Source organism: Nasonia vitripennis, chromosome 1, assembly GCF_009193385.2.
Source record: "Nasonia vitripennis strain AsymCx chromosome 1, Nvit_psr_1.1, whole genome shotgun sequence".
Lineage (NCBI taxonomy): Eukaryota > Metazoa > Arthropoda > Insecta > Hymenoptera > Pteromalidae > Nasonia > Nasonia vitripennis.
Window position 1 is genome coordinate 20,438,827 of NC_045757.1, and position 13,597 is coordinate 20,452,423.

General features: G+C 31.9%; 1 protein-coding gene and 1 long non-coding RNA gene across 2 annotated transcripts; one reads left to right on the forward strand and one right to left on the reverse strand.

Moving 5' to 3' along the window:
- Positions 1-30: 30 nt before the first annotated feature.
- Positions 31-1,909, reverse strand: LOC100678329 (histidine-rich glycoprotein-like). The gene is made up of 3 exons (XM_003427743.3): positions 1,892-1,909; positions 1,631-1,686; positions 31-1,396 (listed from the first exon to the last, which is right to left on the reverse strand). Exons 1-3 carry the CDS (start codon positions 1,907-1,909, stop codon positions 991-993), a joined length of 480 nt encoding a protein of 159 aa, XP_003427791.1. The 3' UTR covers positions 31-990.
- A 9,804-nt stretch (positions 1,910-11,713) lies between these two features.
- On the forward strand, positions 11,714-12,775 carry LOC116416123. Its single transcript, XR_004226646.2, has 3 exons — positions 11,714-11,993; positions 12,072-12,163; positions 12,235-12,775. It is a non-coding gene; the product is annotated as an uncharacterized LOC116416123 (long non-coding RNA).
- The last annotated feature ends 822 nt before the right edge of the window (positions 12,776-13,597 follow it).

The following is a 13,597-nucleotide window of genomic DNA, read 5'->3' on the forward strand; positions in this document are numbered from 1 at the left end:
CTAAAATAGCGATAAATAAAAAATAATAAAAACACTTTATACTTCTGTATTTTTGTAATATATAAGTTCATTAAGACATTTGTAAAATGTAATAATTGTACAAATATAAACGCAACAATAGTAAAAGAGAACAACGACGCAGTAGTATTAATTCAACAACTTACTTTTAACATTTTTCCGATTTACTAGGCGACTAGGAAAAAAATTTATGGTCCTATAAATGCAAGGCTAGAGACAGTAAATCGGAAGCCCGCGAAAGTGCTTTGGAATGATAGTAAGAACCAGAGCAGGAGTTGCGCGAAATATGTGTCGGATGTATAGGTATTCACTTTCACGAGCAATTTCACTTCAGACGAAAAATCGGTTATCCGGAAACATCGAAAAAATGTAGAATAGAAACTAGCACCATATCATTTTTCATACTCAACAATAAACACTCTAAATTTCTACACTATAAAAGTAACATCCGCAAGAAGTACATAGATTGATGAAATAGAACCTGCTTTCAGTTTTTTTTTTCTAAACGAAAATTTTATCAGGCCACATTTTTTATTTTTAATTATACTACAACATTTTGCTAAACAAAGAAATTAAGAAAAAATATTGAATTCAATGTTATGATTTTTTTGTATTTATTATTTAAAAATTCCTGAATATATCTTATTTTGAAATTGTCTTTAAAGAAAAATACTTTCTTTTGAAGTAATAAAAGCATTTAGCAGCAAACCGAAATTTAGAAGCAGTATAGCAAGTACATTCGTGATTTATAGCATTCTAGAGAAGCTAAAGCATTTTAGAAAATGTTATTCATATAATCACTATTTAAAAAGATTATATAATGTTATAAATTAACAATACTCAATCCTGTCAATAAATTAAAAAAAAATAGCCAAAAACGTTATTATTTAGCCATCGGAGGGTCTTATCATGACACTTTTATAAAATAAGGACTCGATTAACGGGAATCACTCAAACCTTATTTTCTTCTTCCTAATCGTATCCGCGATAGCTTCCATGTTTGTAGTATGCGTATCGATGTCCTGCACCGGCAGCATCGACATCAGCATGCTCTCCAAGATGAGCTCCACCACCGGCAAAATCATGTTGGGCGTAACTGGGAGCCCAGTCGTGTCCATGGCCGAGTTCATTGCCACCGCCAAGATCGTGCTCCTCGTGCTGGTGTTGCTGGTGATGATGCTGCATTTCCTCGTGACCATGACCACCACCATCACCGCCTCCCAGGTGGTGACTGAGATCCATAGGCTTGCCAACTGTGTAGCCAAGCACCTCGTACTTGTCTTCGCCGCCCTTGTCATGGTGGTGTATATGCTTCAAGATCGTATGGTGGATCGTGTGAACCTTGTACGGTACATGAATTATCACGTGATGGTGACTGCTATGAAACAAAATTTGTTAGACGATTTGTACTTTATACCGATCTATACGATTTATCTCATTTCAATGTCAATGAATGATATTGTACTACACAATTATGCGAAACAAATAATACATCTTGAGCATATAAATCGAACTTAAAGAAAATGTTTAAACAAAAGCAAATGTGAGTTTTGCAAATTGAACGAAAATCCCACTACATATACAAATTTTGAAATACTAAAAATATACTTACTGACCAGTTCCATTAGTACAAATGATACTAAATACTGATATGGCTGCGACGATGAGCTTAAAGAATAATTTGGTCTTATGAATTTGAATAGTAAACAATCAAAAATAGTAAAATAATATCTAAAATTTAGTTTCAAAAACAAAGTGTATAAGAATCTTTTTATAAACTTTCCTTTGCATAAAAATAAATTTTAATAAAACAAAAAAAAATATCTGCGAAAATTGATTGGAAACACGAAGATCTAGATGCCGTGACCCTTACCAGGAACCTTGGAATCATCCTTCAGTCAAAATGGAAGTAAATTATAGAAAAGCTACAGTGTGTTTGTCGTACGACTAGCGATCGCGTTCTGCCCGTTCAACGCAACCAAAGCTTTACTTATATACCGAATATATACCGGCGCCCGGAAAATAACAAGCAGTAGGCGTGCAGTGTGTCCAGGGGGATATATAGCGATGTATACGAGGGACGCGTGTATATGTGTGCTATGTGTAAGCACAGGATCGTGAAAGGAAGTGCACCTACCTATGCGTCGCTGCCGCAGCGTCGAGAGTCGGGAAAAAGACAGCCATTCGCGACGCAGGCGTTGATTTTTCTGGCGAGTTCCACCTCTTGCTTTTATTTTACCGATATCACATTTCTTGCTTTAAGCACATCAGATTTATTTTTATACTAAAATATTTGCTTTCGACGAACGCATGATTAAAAGGTCATTGATCCTAAAAAATAATATATTAATTAAAGAACGTCCCTTGCAAAAAAATAATTAATTGCAGTATAGATACATAAAATTTTAATTTTCAACGAAACTTTTTACGTTAGTTTATTTTAATAATGTCAACGATCTTTAAACTAGAACTTTCAAATATTTCATTTACATTCATCAATCGATACGGTAGGTGGGGGAGGTGGGGGATAGAAGGTGCGGCTGTAATAGCATCAAGCACAAGTATAGATATATAAACTCTGCTGAATAACCGACACATAATTAATTAACCGCTAAAAATCTTTATATGATTGGGTAGATATACCGAAGAAAGTGCAGTTGCGTTAATAAAGTAACAAGTCTATAATTTAAATGCTACAGTTTACCATAGTTTGTATACTACAGCTTTTTAACTAAGAAATTGCAGCGAAAAATGAATTCATTTTTGTTTTAATCTTCGGTGCCAAAATGAGTTTTTATAAAGCTAGCTTTTTGTATGTATGCTTTTAAATTCTCTAGGTTCAAGTAAAATTTAAAATACCGAATAGAATAGATTATTTTATGTATAATTATCTCAATACAGCATGCAGATGTTTGCTGTTTTTATCTAATTTATTATAAAAGTGTTTATCCATATCTATATATACCATATTGTACAAATACCAAACAAGAGTAAAAAGCGTGAACTTGTAGAGGTTTAAAAATTCGTAAACAGCATTCGTGCTGCAGTATACAATCAATAAGAGGTGCCTTTCCATTCAATTGTGTATCTGCCTTTTGTCAATGAGAAAGAGTAGCAAGACACGCCCGCGAGCCCAAGATCAAGATCATGGTCGATGGAGTAGGTTAGCATTGTCTGGCATCTCGGATGATTGACCGCAGTGCAGTGGCCTCAGGCTCAAGAAAGTCAAGGGAACCTCGTTACTTCATTAGCGACAATGGAAAGTATACTTAATAATTGAGTGGCTCAATTGCAGGACGAATGAAAGCGACTACCGCCAGCAATATTTCGGCATTTGCAAAAATTATTCTACTTTTATGATCCAGAAAAAGGTTTCTATTTTTTTTAGATCGGTGTAGGTAATTAAGCTCATGCTGCAAGTCATTTTCATAATAATGACATAAAAGTGATTTACATTTTGTTAACATTGAAAAGGTACAGGAAAAGATTATGTTTTATGAAAAACTAAGCACGATTCTTTGAATAATCTAATAATAATAGTTTATTTATCAATAAATTTCTACTCAGTATCCCAGTCACTATTTATCTTATTCTAACGTATAGCATGTATTTTTATTCTAATTTAAGAAAAATATTGATGGCTTTTACTTTACAGTGGATTGTATAACATCGAAAAATCTACTTTTTATATTTTTCTTAACTATATTTTAAAGAAATAAAGATTGTATTTAGTGATGCAAAATTTTGTAAATGAGACATTCATCAATCATATTGCAGTACGTTTGTTGATATTGTTGAAATAATTTTGCCAGATCACATATAATTTAGCATATCTGCTCGCGTGTTTTCACTGCTGTAAGCCCATTGAAGAAAGTCTTTTATCTTTATTTACCTCCTTGCATCTCGTGCGTTATAATAATAGTAGTTGCGTGCAAGAAATTTGTGCTCGAGCTTGGAGAAAGGAACATAATTTTCTGTAGGAGGAACGGCGCACAAATCAAGCCCCTCTATTACTGCGAAAAATCTATCTATTCCTACATTTCTTATGCAGAGTAGGTAAACGTGAGGAAAAAAATGAGAAACATCGACACGCTACTTGACGAGCTACCATAATAATAACGTACGGGCTACAGCGTTAAAAGACTGCATATAAATTTAAAATTTTCTTCGACATTTATATCATTTGTGAGAAGTCAGTAGTTCGAAAGAAGACATTCACAACCCTCTAACGAAAGTGAAGGGAATTTCTCTTCAGCCTATCAAAGCATAAAACTTGTGAACTACTGCGCAGTATTGTTGGAGATCACATAGAAATTTAGACGCTCTGAAATTTATATTGCCTTTAGTACTGTCATTTTCAAGACTTTATATTTTGTTACGATATTTTTATGAATAGAACTTTCGCTAAATGTATGTATCTTTCATAAACAAGTTTATTAGCTTAAGGTAGTTCACCGGAATATTTATTTTCTTAGGATATCGCTCAAACTTTATTTACATGTTCAATTAAGTGTCCTCTACCACGTGGTATTTTTTTTACCCCCCAAGCGACATTATTTTCAGAGATATTGAACCTTGAAATTTTATATTTTAACATGGTAAGCCGAATTTTGAGGACGTTTAGTTGAATTGCAAAGCGAGTTTTCTTAGAATATTTTTGAAAAACTAGCTTAAGGTGTAAAATAGGAATACAAATCATGGAAAAAAAGATGGATAGGGCAAACGAGGCTTTTTTTAAGATAAAATAATTCAAAGTGTTCATCCCATGCTATCAGTATATCTATATAGGTGAGCACTGTTTCTCTCTCTTACAAGTTTTGAGAGTATTTTATACTCTAAACAATGTATATCACCATAATGTTTGATACTATGAATTGTAAGGTTTTGACATTAGATAACACTGTATAATATCTTAAAAAAGGAATTTTTGAATAAAAACCCTAATTGAGCACCACTGCAGCCGGTAAACTACCTTAATAAAAAACCACTGCCAATTCATTGGCACGTAGCTTCCTCCGAATTAATTTATGGTCCCTGTATGTAATATATTGTTCCAATATAAGATGTTTTTATGCATTTTGTTATTGTCTGAGCTATTATATCAGTTTGACATAAATTCAAAGGGAGGGACTTTAACGACGTGCAACGACACCCCTATAAGAGGAAGAAAAATTTTTGAGAAAAATTGGTTTTTACATTTCAGCTCTTTACTTGAGAACCGCTCGACGAAATCGTTTGAAATTTTAGCAGCAGATAGCTTTTTTATGGTAAATTACTAAATGCATTTTGAAGCATTTGACTACATTGTTTTAGAAATATAAGGAATCAAAAAATTTTCAAAAAACATTCAAACCTTGATATCTTAAGAACCATAGGGATTTGAAAGCTGCACAATAAACTTAGCCAAACCACATAAAATATCTACCTTTTCCCAAAATCTCAAGTGCCATAAGGCCTTTTTACGTCCGTAATCGAGGCACAAAAAAAACTTATTTTTTTCAGTTTCCGATTTATTACTGAAAAAATAAGTGTTTAAATCACTTGAAATTTTGATGGGATATAATTTGACACGTGACCCATTAACATGATTTTTTTTGTGAGTTTAGGATGTTTAAATTTAGAGATATGATTTTTTTTTTAAAAATCTCCTTTTTCATTTTATCTGACGAACAGAGCGGTCGATCCCGAGGACCAAACGGGAAAAAGTAGGTAATTTTATCCTCTTTGAGATGCAACTGATTTGAATTGGTTGTATAAACGCGATCATAAAAAAAATGCAAAATAGCGTTTCTCAAAAATTAAAAAATGGCCATAAAACCAAAACTAGTCGGAAAATAAAAAAAAACTGCTTTTCCTGAATTCAGAATCCAAAAATAGATAAACATGTTCGATTTCATTGATATTGACACAGTAGTTTCAGAAATATCACGGTATACATACACACACACAGGCGTGGTGACAATACTCAAAAGGAAGTTTGGAAATCCGCAAAGGAACAAAGCCTAGCTGAGTGGCAAAAACGATGGAACTCCAGTGGAAAGGGGCGATGGACGCATCGCCTCATACCTCGTATTGTTGGCTGGACCAATAGATGACACGGGGAAGTGAATTACTACCTTACGCAGTTTTTGAGTGGACATGTGTGCTTTCGAGTCTACCTACACCGTTCCAAGATAGAGGATAATCCAAATTGCCCAGTATGTTTGGAAGCAAACAAAGATGCGGAGCATGTCTTCTGCAACTGTTCGCGATACGGAATGGAACGAGAATAACTCGAGCGTTACCTTCAGACTAGGGTGACCCCTGAGTCAATGATGACAGCTATGCTAGCGTCGAAAGATGGCTGGTGCGCAGTAAACAACTACGTAAGGACCATTATCAAGAAGGTTAGAAAAGACAAAGAGAATAGAAGGGAAGGACAAGGCGAAACAGCTGAGTAAAACTGTTGCTAGACGAAGGCCACTAGGTAATAGATACAAAACGCTCCTCGGACTGATGCAGAGGAACGTAGGTCACAGAGTTGAGCTCTCACTTCCCTGCCCGATGCAGAGGAACGTAGAAGCAACGAATATAGACTTAGTATAGAAGAACGGTCACGGGTTAAATTGAAGGGTCGAAAACTTGGGGGACAGGTATAGTGCGTTATAGGTCTTTCCTATGCAGTCTTGGGGGACAGCTATAGTGTAGTACAGGCTTTACGTGTATTATTAACTTGCATCGTCCTAAAATTAAATTTAACTAACTTCATTTCCATACTTTTTTTCATATATTCATTTGAAAATGGGACCCCGGCGCCAATACTGACCGTCCTTCTATACCAAGTCTATATTCGTTGGTAAGAGCTAGGGTTGAGTACCTCTAAGTGCTCCTCAGACCGATGCTGAGGAATGTAGGTAACTGAGTTGAGTCTGTCCAGAGAATGGCCGGTTGATGCTGCTCGAAGTAGACGACCGGACGATGCGGCAGGAAGCAGACGGCTGGACTATGGAGAAGGAAGAAGACGGCAGGACTATGCAGAATGAAGAAGACGAGTTTGATCCTGAACCCCTAATCACCTTGGTGGATGGAGGATGAATGGAAATGTCAAACTTCAAAGCAGAAGCCAAAAAAGGCTAGTTAACGGGCCTCACGGAAGTATTGTTGCTCTCTAGTTGAGAACCGCTCGACAAAATCGTTTAAAATTTTAGCAGCAGACAGCTTTTTTATGGTAAATTACCAAATAAAATTTTGAAGCATTTGACTACATTGTTTTAGAGATAAAAGAAATAAAAAAATGTTCAAAAAAAAAAATTGATACCTTGATATCTTAAGAACCATAGGGGTTTAAAAGCTGTGCAATGAACTTAGCCAAAACACATAAAATATCTATTTTTTCCCAAAATATCAAGTGCAATAAGGACTTTTTACGTCCGTAATCGAGACACAAAAAAACTCATTTTTTTTCAGTTTTCGATTTATTACTAAAAATAAGTGTTTAAATCACTCTAAATTTTAATGGGTTATAGTTTGACACGTGACCCATTGACATGATTTTTTTCGTGAGTTTATGATTTTTAGATTTAGAGATATGAATTTTTTTTTTAAATCACCTTTTTCATTTTATCTGCCGAACAAAGCGGTTGATTTCGAGCGGTTGAATTGTTTGTAACAATGGGAAGATTTAAAAAACGCAAAATAGTGTTTTTCAAAAATCAAAAAATGTCCATTTCCTAAAAACATTTGATTTGAACTTCTAACACACCAAAAAGTTTTTTTTAGAAGTTTTGACGAAACTCAAAATTTTACTATTACAAAGCTTTTTCTAGGAGGAAGCAATAAAAAATTTAAATTTAAATAAAAAACAGCATAACATAGAATGTAACGTAATACAAGTGTCGCATAACGTCACATAAGTTGCACAAACGTATAAGTCTCTGCTAATATGAAGTTCCTTTGCATTAGTAGTTTTATTTTCTATTGTGTCCTAGCCTATTAACCTGAAATTTTCTGCGTTGATCTTGCAGAAGCCATAGATTTTCTATCGTTATCTCATACATTCTAATTAATATAAAAAAGGGCTCGATACTTTGTGATGTTTTTTATTTTTAAATGCCTGGAACTAAACGCGAAGCGGCCACGTCGATCGTGACAGAGAGAGAAAGCACTGAGAAAACTAGATATTAAAATTTAATACAAACCTATTAAAAATTACTACACTTGATAATAATGGCAGGTCATACTTGTTTTATAGAAAATTTTAATACAGGAAATTTTACTATATGAAATAGTAGAAAGTCTCTTAATAAATTGAATATTTAATTGATTAGAATTTTACTATATAAAATATTAAAAAATATAACTTTTAAATAATGGCAGCACTGATTTCGTCAGGTTAGGTTAAGTCGTCAACGCTTCTAGCGGCATCGCGAATCGTGCAACTGGGCGGCTGCATTTTGCCCTCGGAGTTTCCCATAAATTATTAATTAAGTATAAAAAGTACGGAGCAGTTTACGATCACATCGAGTTTTTAGTGTAACAATTTCTACAACGTTGCGGAGCCGAGCACCGAGCCGTCTCGAATTTGTGCAGTAGCTGTGTTACGGCGTGAACATCGACTTTACTTACGTAGGTCAGGGATATGCGCCGTACGCGGACACGTGCGCGCCAAAGCAGTTAGTTGATTCTACAGATTTACTCAGTGTAAGTACATTTTAGATATATTAAAAAGTAAAGGAGTATCAAGGTTTTTAATTTTTCACAAATATTTCATGGGGCTATTATTAACTTGCATCGTCCTAAAATTAAATTTAACTAACCTCATTTCCATACTTTTTTTCATATATTCATTTCATATCATACGTAAAAGGTGATTTGATATCCTGTCCCTTATCATTTAACAAATTACTACAGAACAATGGGTAAAAATTAAACCTGTTTTGATTGCTAACTTGGCTTCATGTGGGGTAAAAGCATTAGACGAATCTGTTCTAATAAATATTCTGAAAACTGGAGAATTGAGTACAGGTTAAAAAAAGAATATAATTTAATTGATTTTTAATTATAGCATTATTAATTTTGTTTTTTTTTTTTTAATTTTTCGAAAAGGAAGATTTTGTAATTATACTATGTCATTTAATTAAATCAAAACGAAATAATAAAATGACTAAAGAAGCTGCTGAGAATGGTGATCCACCTCGAAAATTAACATTCCACGAGCGTCGAGAAACGTTTATTTCAAGGTAATTTCGTTTTTACATGAACACACGCACAGACGGTAGGTAGATTGCAGATAATTTGTTGACCTTTCTCGCCGTTACTGTCACATAGAAAGTGCGAAACTACAACAACTGAAAGATGTTGAAATGACTCTAACGGTCTATACAAGCACAATTAATTTTGAAATAATAGGCTATGACACTGTTCATTTTCGAAATTTGAGATCTCTGAACAGGCATGCCTTTCAAAAATAAAATAAAAATCTCGGCGTTTCGTCCCACCGTCAGATTGGACTACTCAGTAAGGATCTGACGGCTTCCTTAGACGCCTGCCGCCTTTAAGGGGGCACACCACCTTTGAAATTAAAATCAAAATTTTTCATTAAAAATGTATATATGCTTATATAAATAACAAATTTTGTTTACTCTTCTTAGACATAATTACCTTTATTCTGATAGTTTTAGACCTTCTATATACCTCTATAATACCTAGTAAGGAGTCCATAATTCACTGACCGTAAGATTCCAAAGGAACGAATGGCCCAAATGAGCTCAAACTCTAGGATATTGTTGAAAAGTACATTAGTAATGGTATGAATGAGGGGGTTTGGTTTAAATTTCATAGAAAAAGATTTATAAGCATATTACTGATTTTTTTATCAATTTTTGATTAATTTTAACATAACTATCATGTAACTTTTTTTCTATGAAATTTAAACCAAATCCCCTCATTCATACCATTACTAATGTACTTTTAAACAATATCCTGGAGTTAGAGCTCATTTGGGCCATTTAGTATTTATACATTTTTAATGAAAAAATTTGATTTCGATTTCAAAGGTGGTGTGCCCCCTTAAGTAGCCCGAGTCTCCGTTTTCCCTTTCGAGAGAGAAAAAGAAGACTTAGCCATCTAGTGGGCACAATTTTCAACCAAGTGTCAAAATACAGCTAATATATATATATATATATATATATATATATATATATATATATATATATATATATATATATATATATACTAGTGGGGCTCCGCCCCCTGCTCGCTTCGCTCGCCAACCCCCTATTGTAGTTTCTGTGTGATTTTATCTTCAAAATTTTATTTTCATGAACTGATAATTATGTTCTGGATGGTTGAAAATGATCGATCTTATTGTATAAGAAAACCTGTTACTGGAAGTAAAAGTATTGTTTAACATTGAACTTCTACTATTAATGGCATTTAAAATAGTTTTAGCTAGTTTTTGAAGTTTTCTGACGCTTGAAATTCATCATTTGAATTTATATATATATATTTTTTAAAATTAATTTTAATTTTTTTTAATGTTCTTAATGTTTAAATCTTTGTGCCGCAAAAGGCATCTATAAAATGATTGACTTTATAAAATTCGAGTTGCGCGCCATTGGGAGACGTGAGGTGATCCTGAAAATTAAATTATTTGCGGGTACTGTGGGAATCGTACCCGCAAATAATTTGATTTATAATATATGAATAAGATGATCGTTTGGAAAATCCCCCAAGGATTTTTATTCGTAAGTATTTTTATTCACATTTTATATTTGCAAACAATTGGTTATTGTTATTAATTAACACAATGTATTATTTTCAGTTATAGTTCCAGTAGACTTTGTAAATATATTGTGCGTTGTAAATATTTGTGTAGAGTAAGAAATTTTTTATGTATAAAAATTAATAAATTAAATAAATAATACTACCTGCTTCATTAATTAATGTATGTAACATGTAATAAAACATTTAAAAAACATTTATAATAAATAGTTTTTTATTTTTTACTTTCTTATCTATCTAAGTGTATATATACATATTCAAATTTTACTCAAAATTATTAATTCATATCATTAACTTTAATTTTTTTTAACTTTATTGATTTTTTAGTTTATATAAAAGTTAATTCATATAGTCTTTGTATAAAGATTGATTCGTACAGTCGTCTTTGTTTAGATACATTTTTAATGTCCTGACCGTTTTTGACGGTCTTGACGTCAAAGGAGAATATAGTGGATTGCGCATGTGCCTGCCGTCAATCAAAATTTACCACTCAAATTTAAATAGTGTAATTTTCGTTTGGAAAAAAATTATAAACATATTTTTTACCATTGAATAATTATTTATAAATTGTTGCTGCTGAGCGAGTTAACGCGAGCCATTCGGATGATATGAAATAATTATTTCGTTATTGTAAAATTGTTTTTTTAATTTATAAATAATTATTTGATAGTAAAAAACTGTATTAATTAATAATAAAAAAATGTATTTATAAACTTTTTTAAACGGCAATTACACTATTTAAATTTGCGCGGCAAGTTTTGGCTTACCGCGCAAGATCGTCAAATACGGTCACGACATTAGCAATTGTAGTTCGGTGTACTTTAAAATTTGTTTTTTTACTGTTCAAAAAAAATCTTGATTGCATTGAGATATTTCGATTGCATTGCATATTGCAAGTTGAAAATTTGCCTGGTATATTTATTTTCGTCAAAGTTTTTTCTTCTGAAATATTGTCACGTGACCGGTCCGGTAAGATGTATTATACGCCAATAGTTACAGCAGTTAATCTCTATTTTACCGACATTTGTCTACTCTTGCTACTCAGTGATACTTTTGTTATTTACGTTTGATCCTGTGATAACATCTTATACTTAATTTGTATATATACATAGTTAAAGATACAGTTTTGTTTTGAAGGTTTTACTTAGGTGTGTATATATACAAAACTATTATTAAGATACAGTTCTGTTCTGGAGAATAAAATCACTGCCATTGTAAGTCTAGCACAGTTTATTACAGTTTTCGATTTTTTTATTTCAATTAATATATATTTTATTATTCATGCTTTTTAGGATTACAAGAGACGTATGTATAATTATGCATTTTTATAATCATACATTTGTAATACTGCTAACCTCAAAGTGTGTTTACATTGGAGAATTGAGTAAGTTTTATTCATTATAACATAATTTTATGTATGTAGTCATATATTCATATAGTCATTGTTTTTTACAGAAAATGGAGTATGAATGTGTGTCGTGCGACAGAATATTTAAAAATAGGAGTTCGTTACTGACGCACTCGCAGATTCACACAAACAAACAAAATTTTGCTTGTGATATTTGCGATAAAAAATTTACTCAAAGAGGGAACTTAAACGTTCACAAGAAATCTCATTTGAATAAAAAAGAGTTCGAATGTGCACTTTGTGATTCTAAGTTCATCACAAAATCACAATTAGAAAATCATCAAAACACCCATACAGGATTGAAGAAATTCGAGTGTGATTTTTGTGGGAAAAAATTTAACAGAAAAAGTGTGTTAGTTGATCACATAAATGTACACATGAATAATGAGTCGTATAAATGTCAAATCTGTTTAAAAGTGTACAGATTTAGACAATATTTAACGACTCACATGCGAGTGCATACCAATGAAAAGAAATATAGTTGTCCTATTTGTTTGAAAGGATTTTCAGACAAAAGTAATTTTAATCGACACACTAAAATACATGTCTAATTTCATATTAAAAAATAAATAAATTTTTTTTCAAATTATATTGTATTGATTTGTATCAGTTTGTATAGCTCCAACCTCTCCTTAATATTTAAATTTTACGCAAAATTATTAATTCATAATATCATTACCTTTAATTATCTAAAAAAATTGAGTAATCGATTGAATTGATTTTTTAGTCAGTTGATTCACATAGTCTTTGTACAAAGATTGCTTCGTATAGTCGTCTTTGCTTGGATTGATGCGGAAAAATGATATAAAGAGATATAATTTATAATTAGATAAAATTTATCTAATTATAAATTAGAAAAAGGGTATAAAATAAACATAAATAAATAAAGAAAAAGGGTAATCAAATAAACAAGAATCTAAAATATATATTTCTACGTAGATTTATTTTTAGTTTTGAAATTTTATTAAACAATTGTGTTGAGACAAACTATAAATTATTTTTTTTTTTTCATGCGTTTTTTTGTGCTTTTTCAATACGTCTATTCGTTTGAAACCTTTTCCACATTCTTCACAAATTTTTGTTTTTTCTTGATGAGTTAATGAATGTCTATTCAAATGTGTTTGTCTTTTAAATACTTTTTGACATACAGAGCAAATTTTACTTCCTATTAATTTATGTTCTTGTACATGTCTATTAAAATGTTTTTTATTTTTTATCACCACATTACAGTCCTTACATTCAAAATATTTATTTTGATGTATTTTTTGATGGTTTATTAAACTTTCTGAATTATTGAATGTTAATTGGCAATAAGTACACCGAACGAAATTTCTACAAAAAATATACATATATATAATCTTAATACATACATACATATAAAAATTTATATATTTAATTACTTACTTATCC

Excerpts from the sequence above, each read along its gene's own strand:
- LOC100678329 (XM_003427743.3), bottom strand. Across the intron at positions 1,397-1,630 it reads TGTACTAATGGAACTGGTCA|CAGTCACCATCACGTGATAA; the intron begins GTAAGTATATTT and ends TTTGTTTCATAG.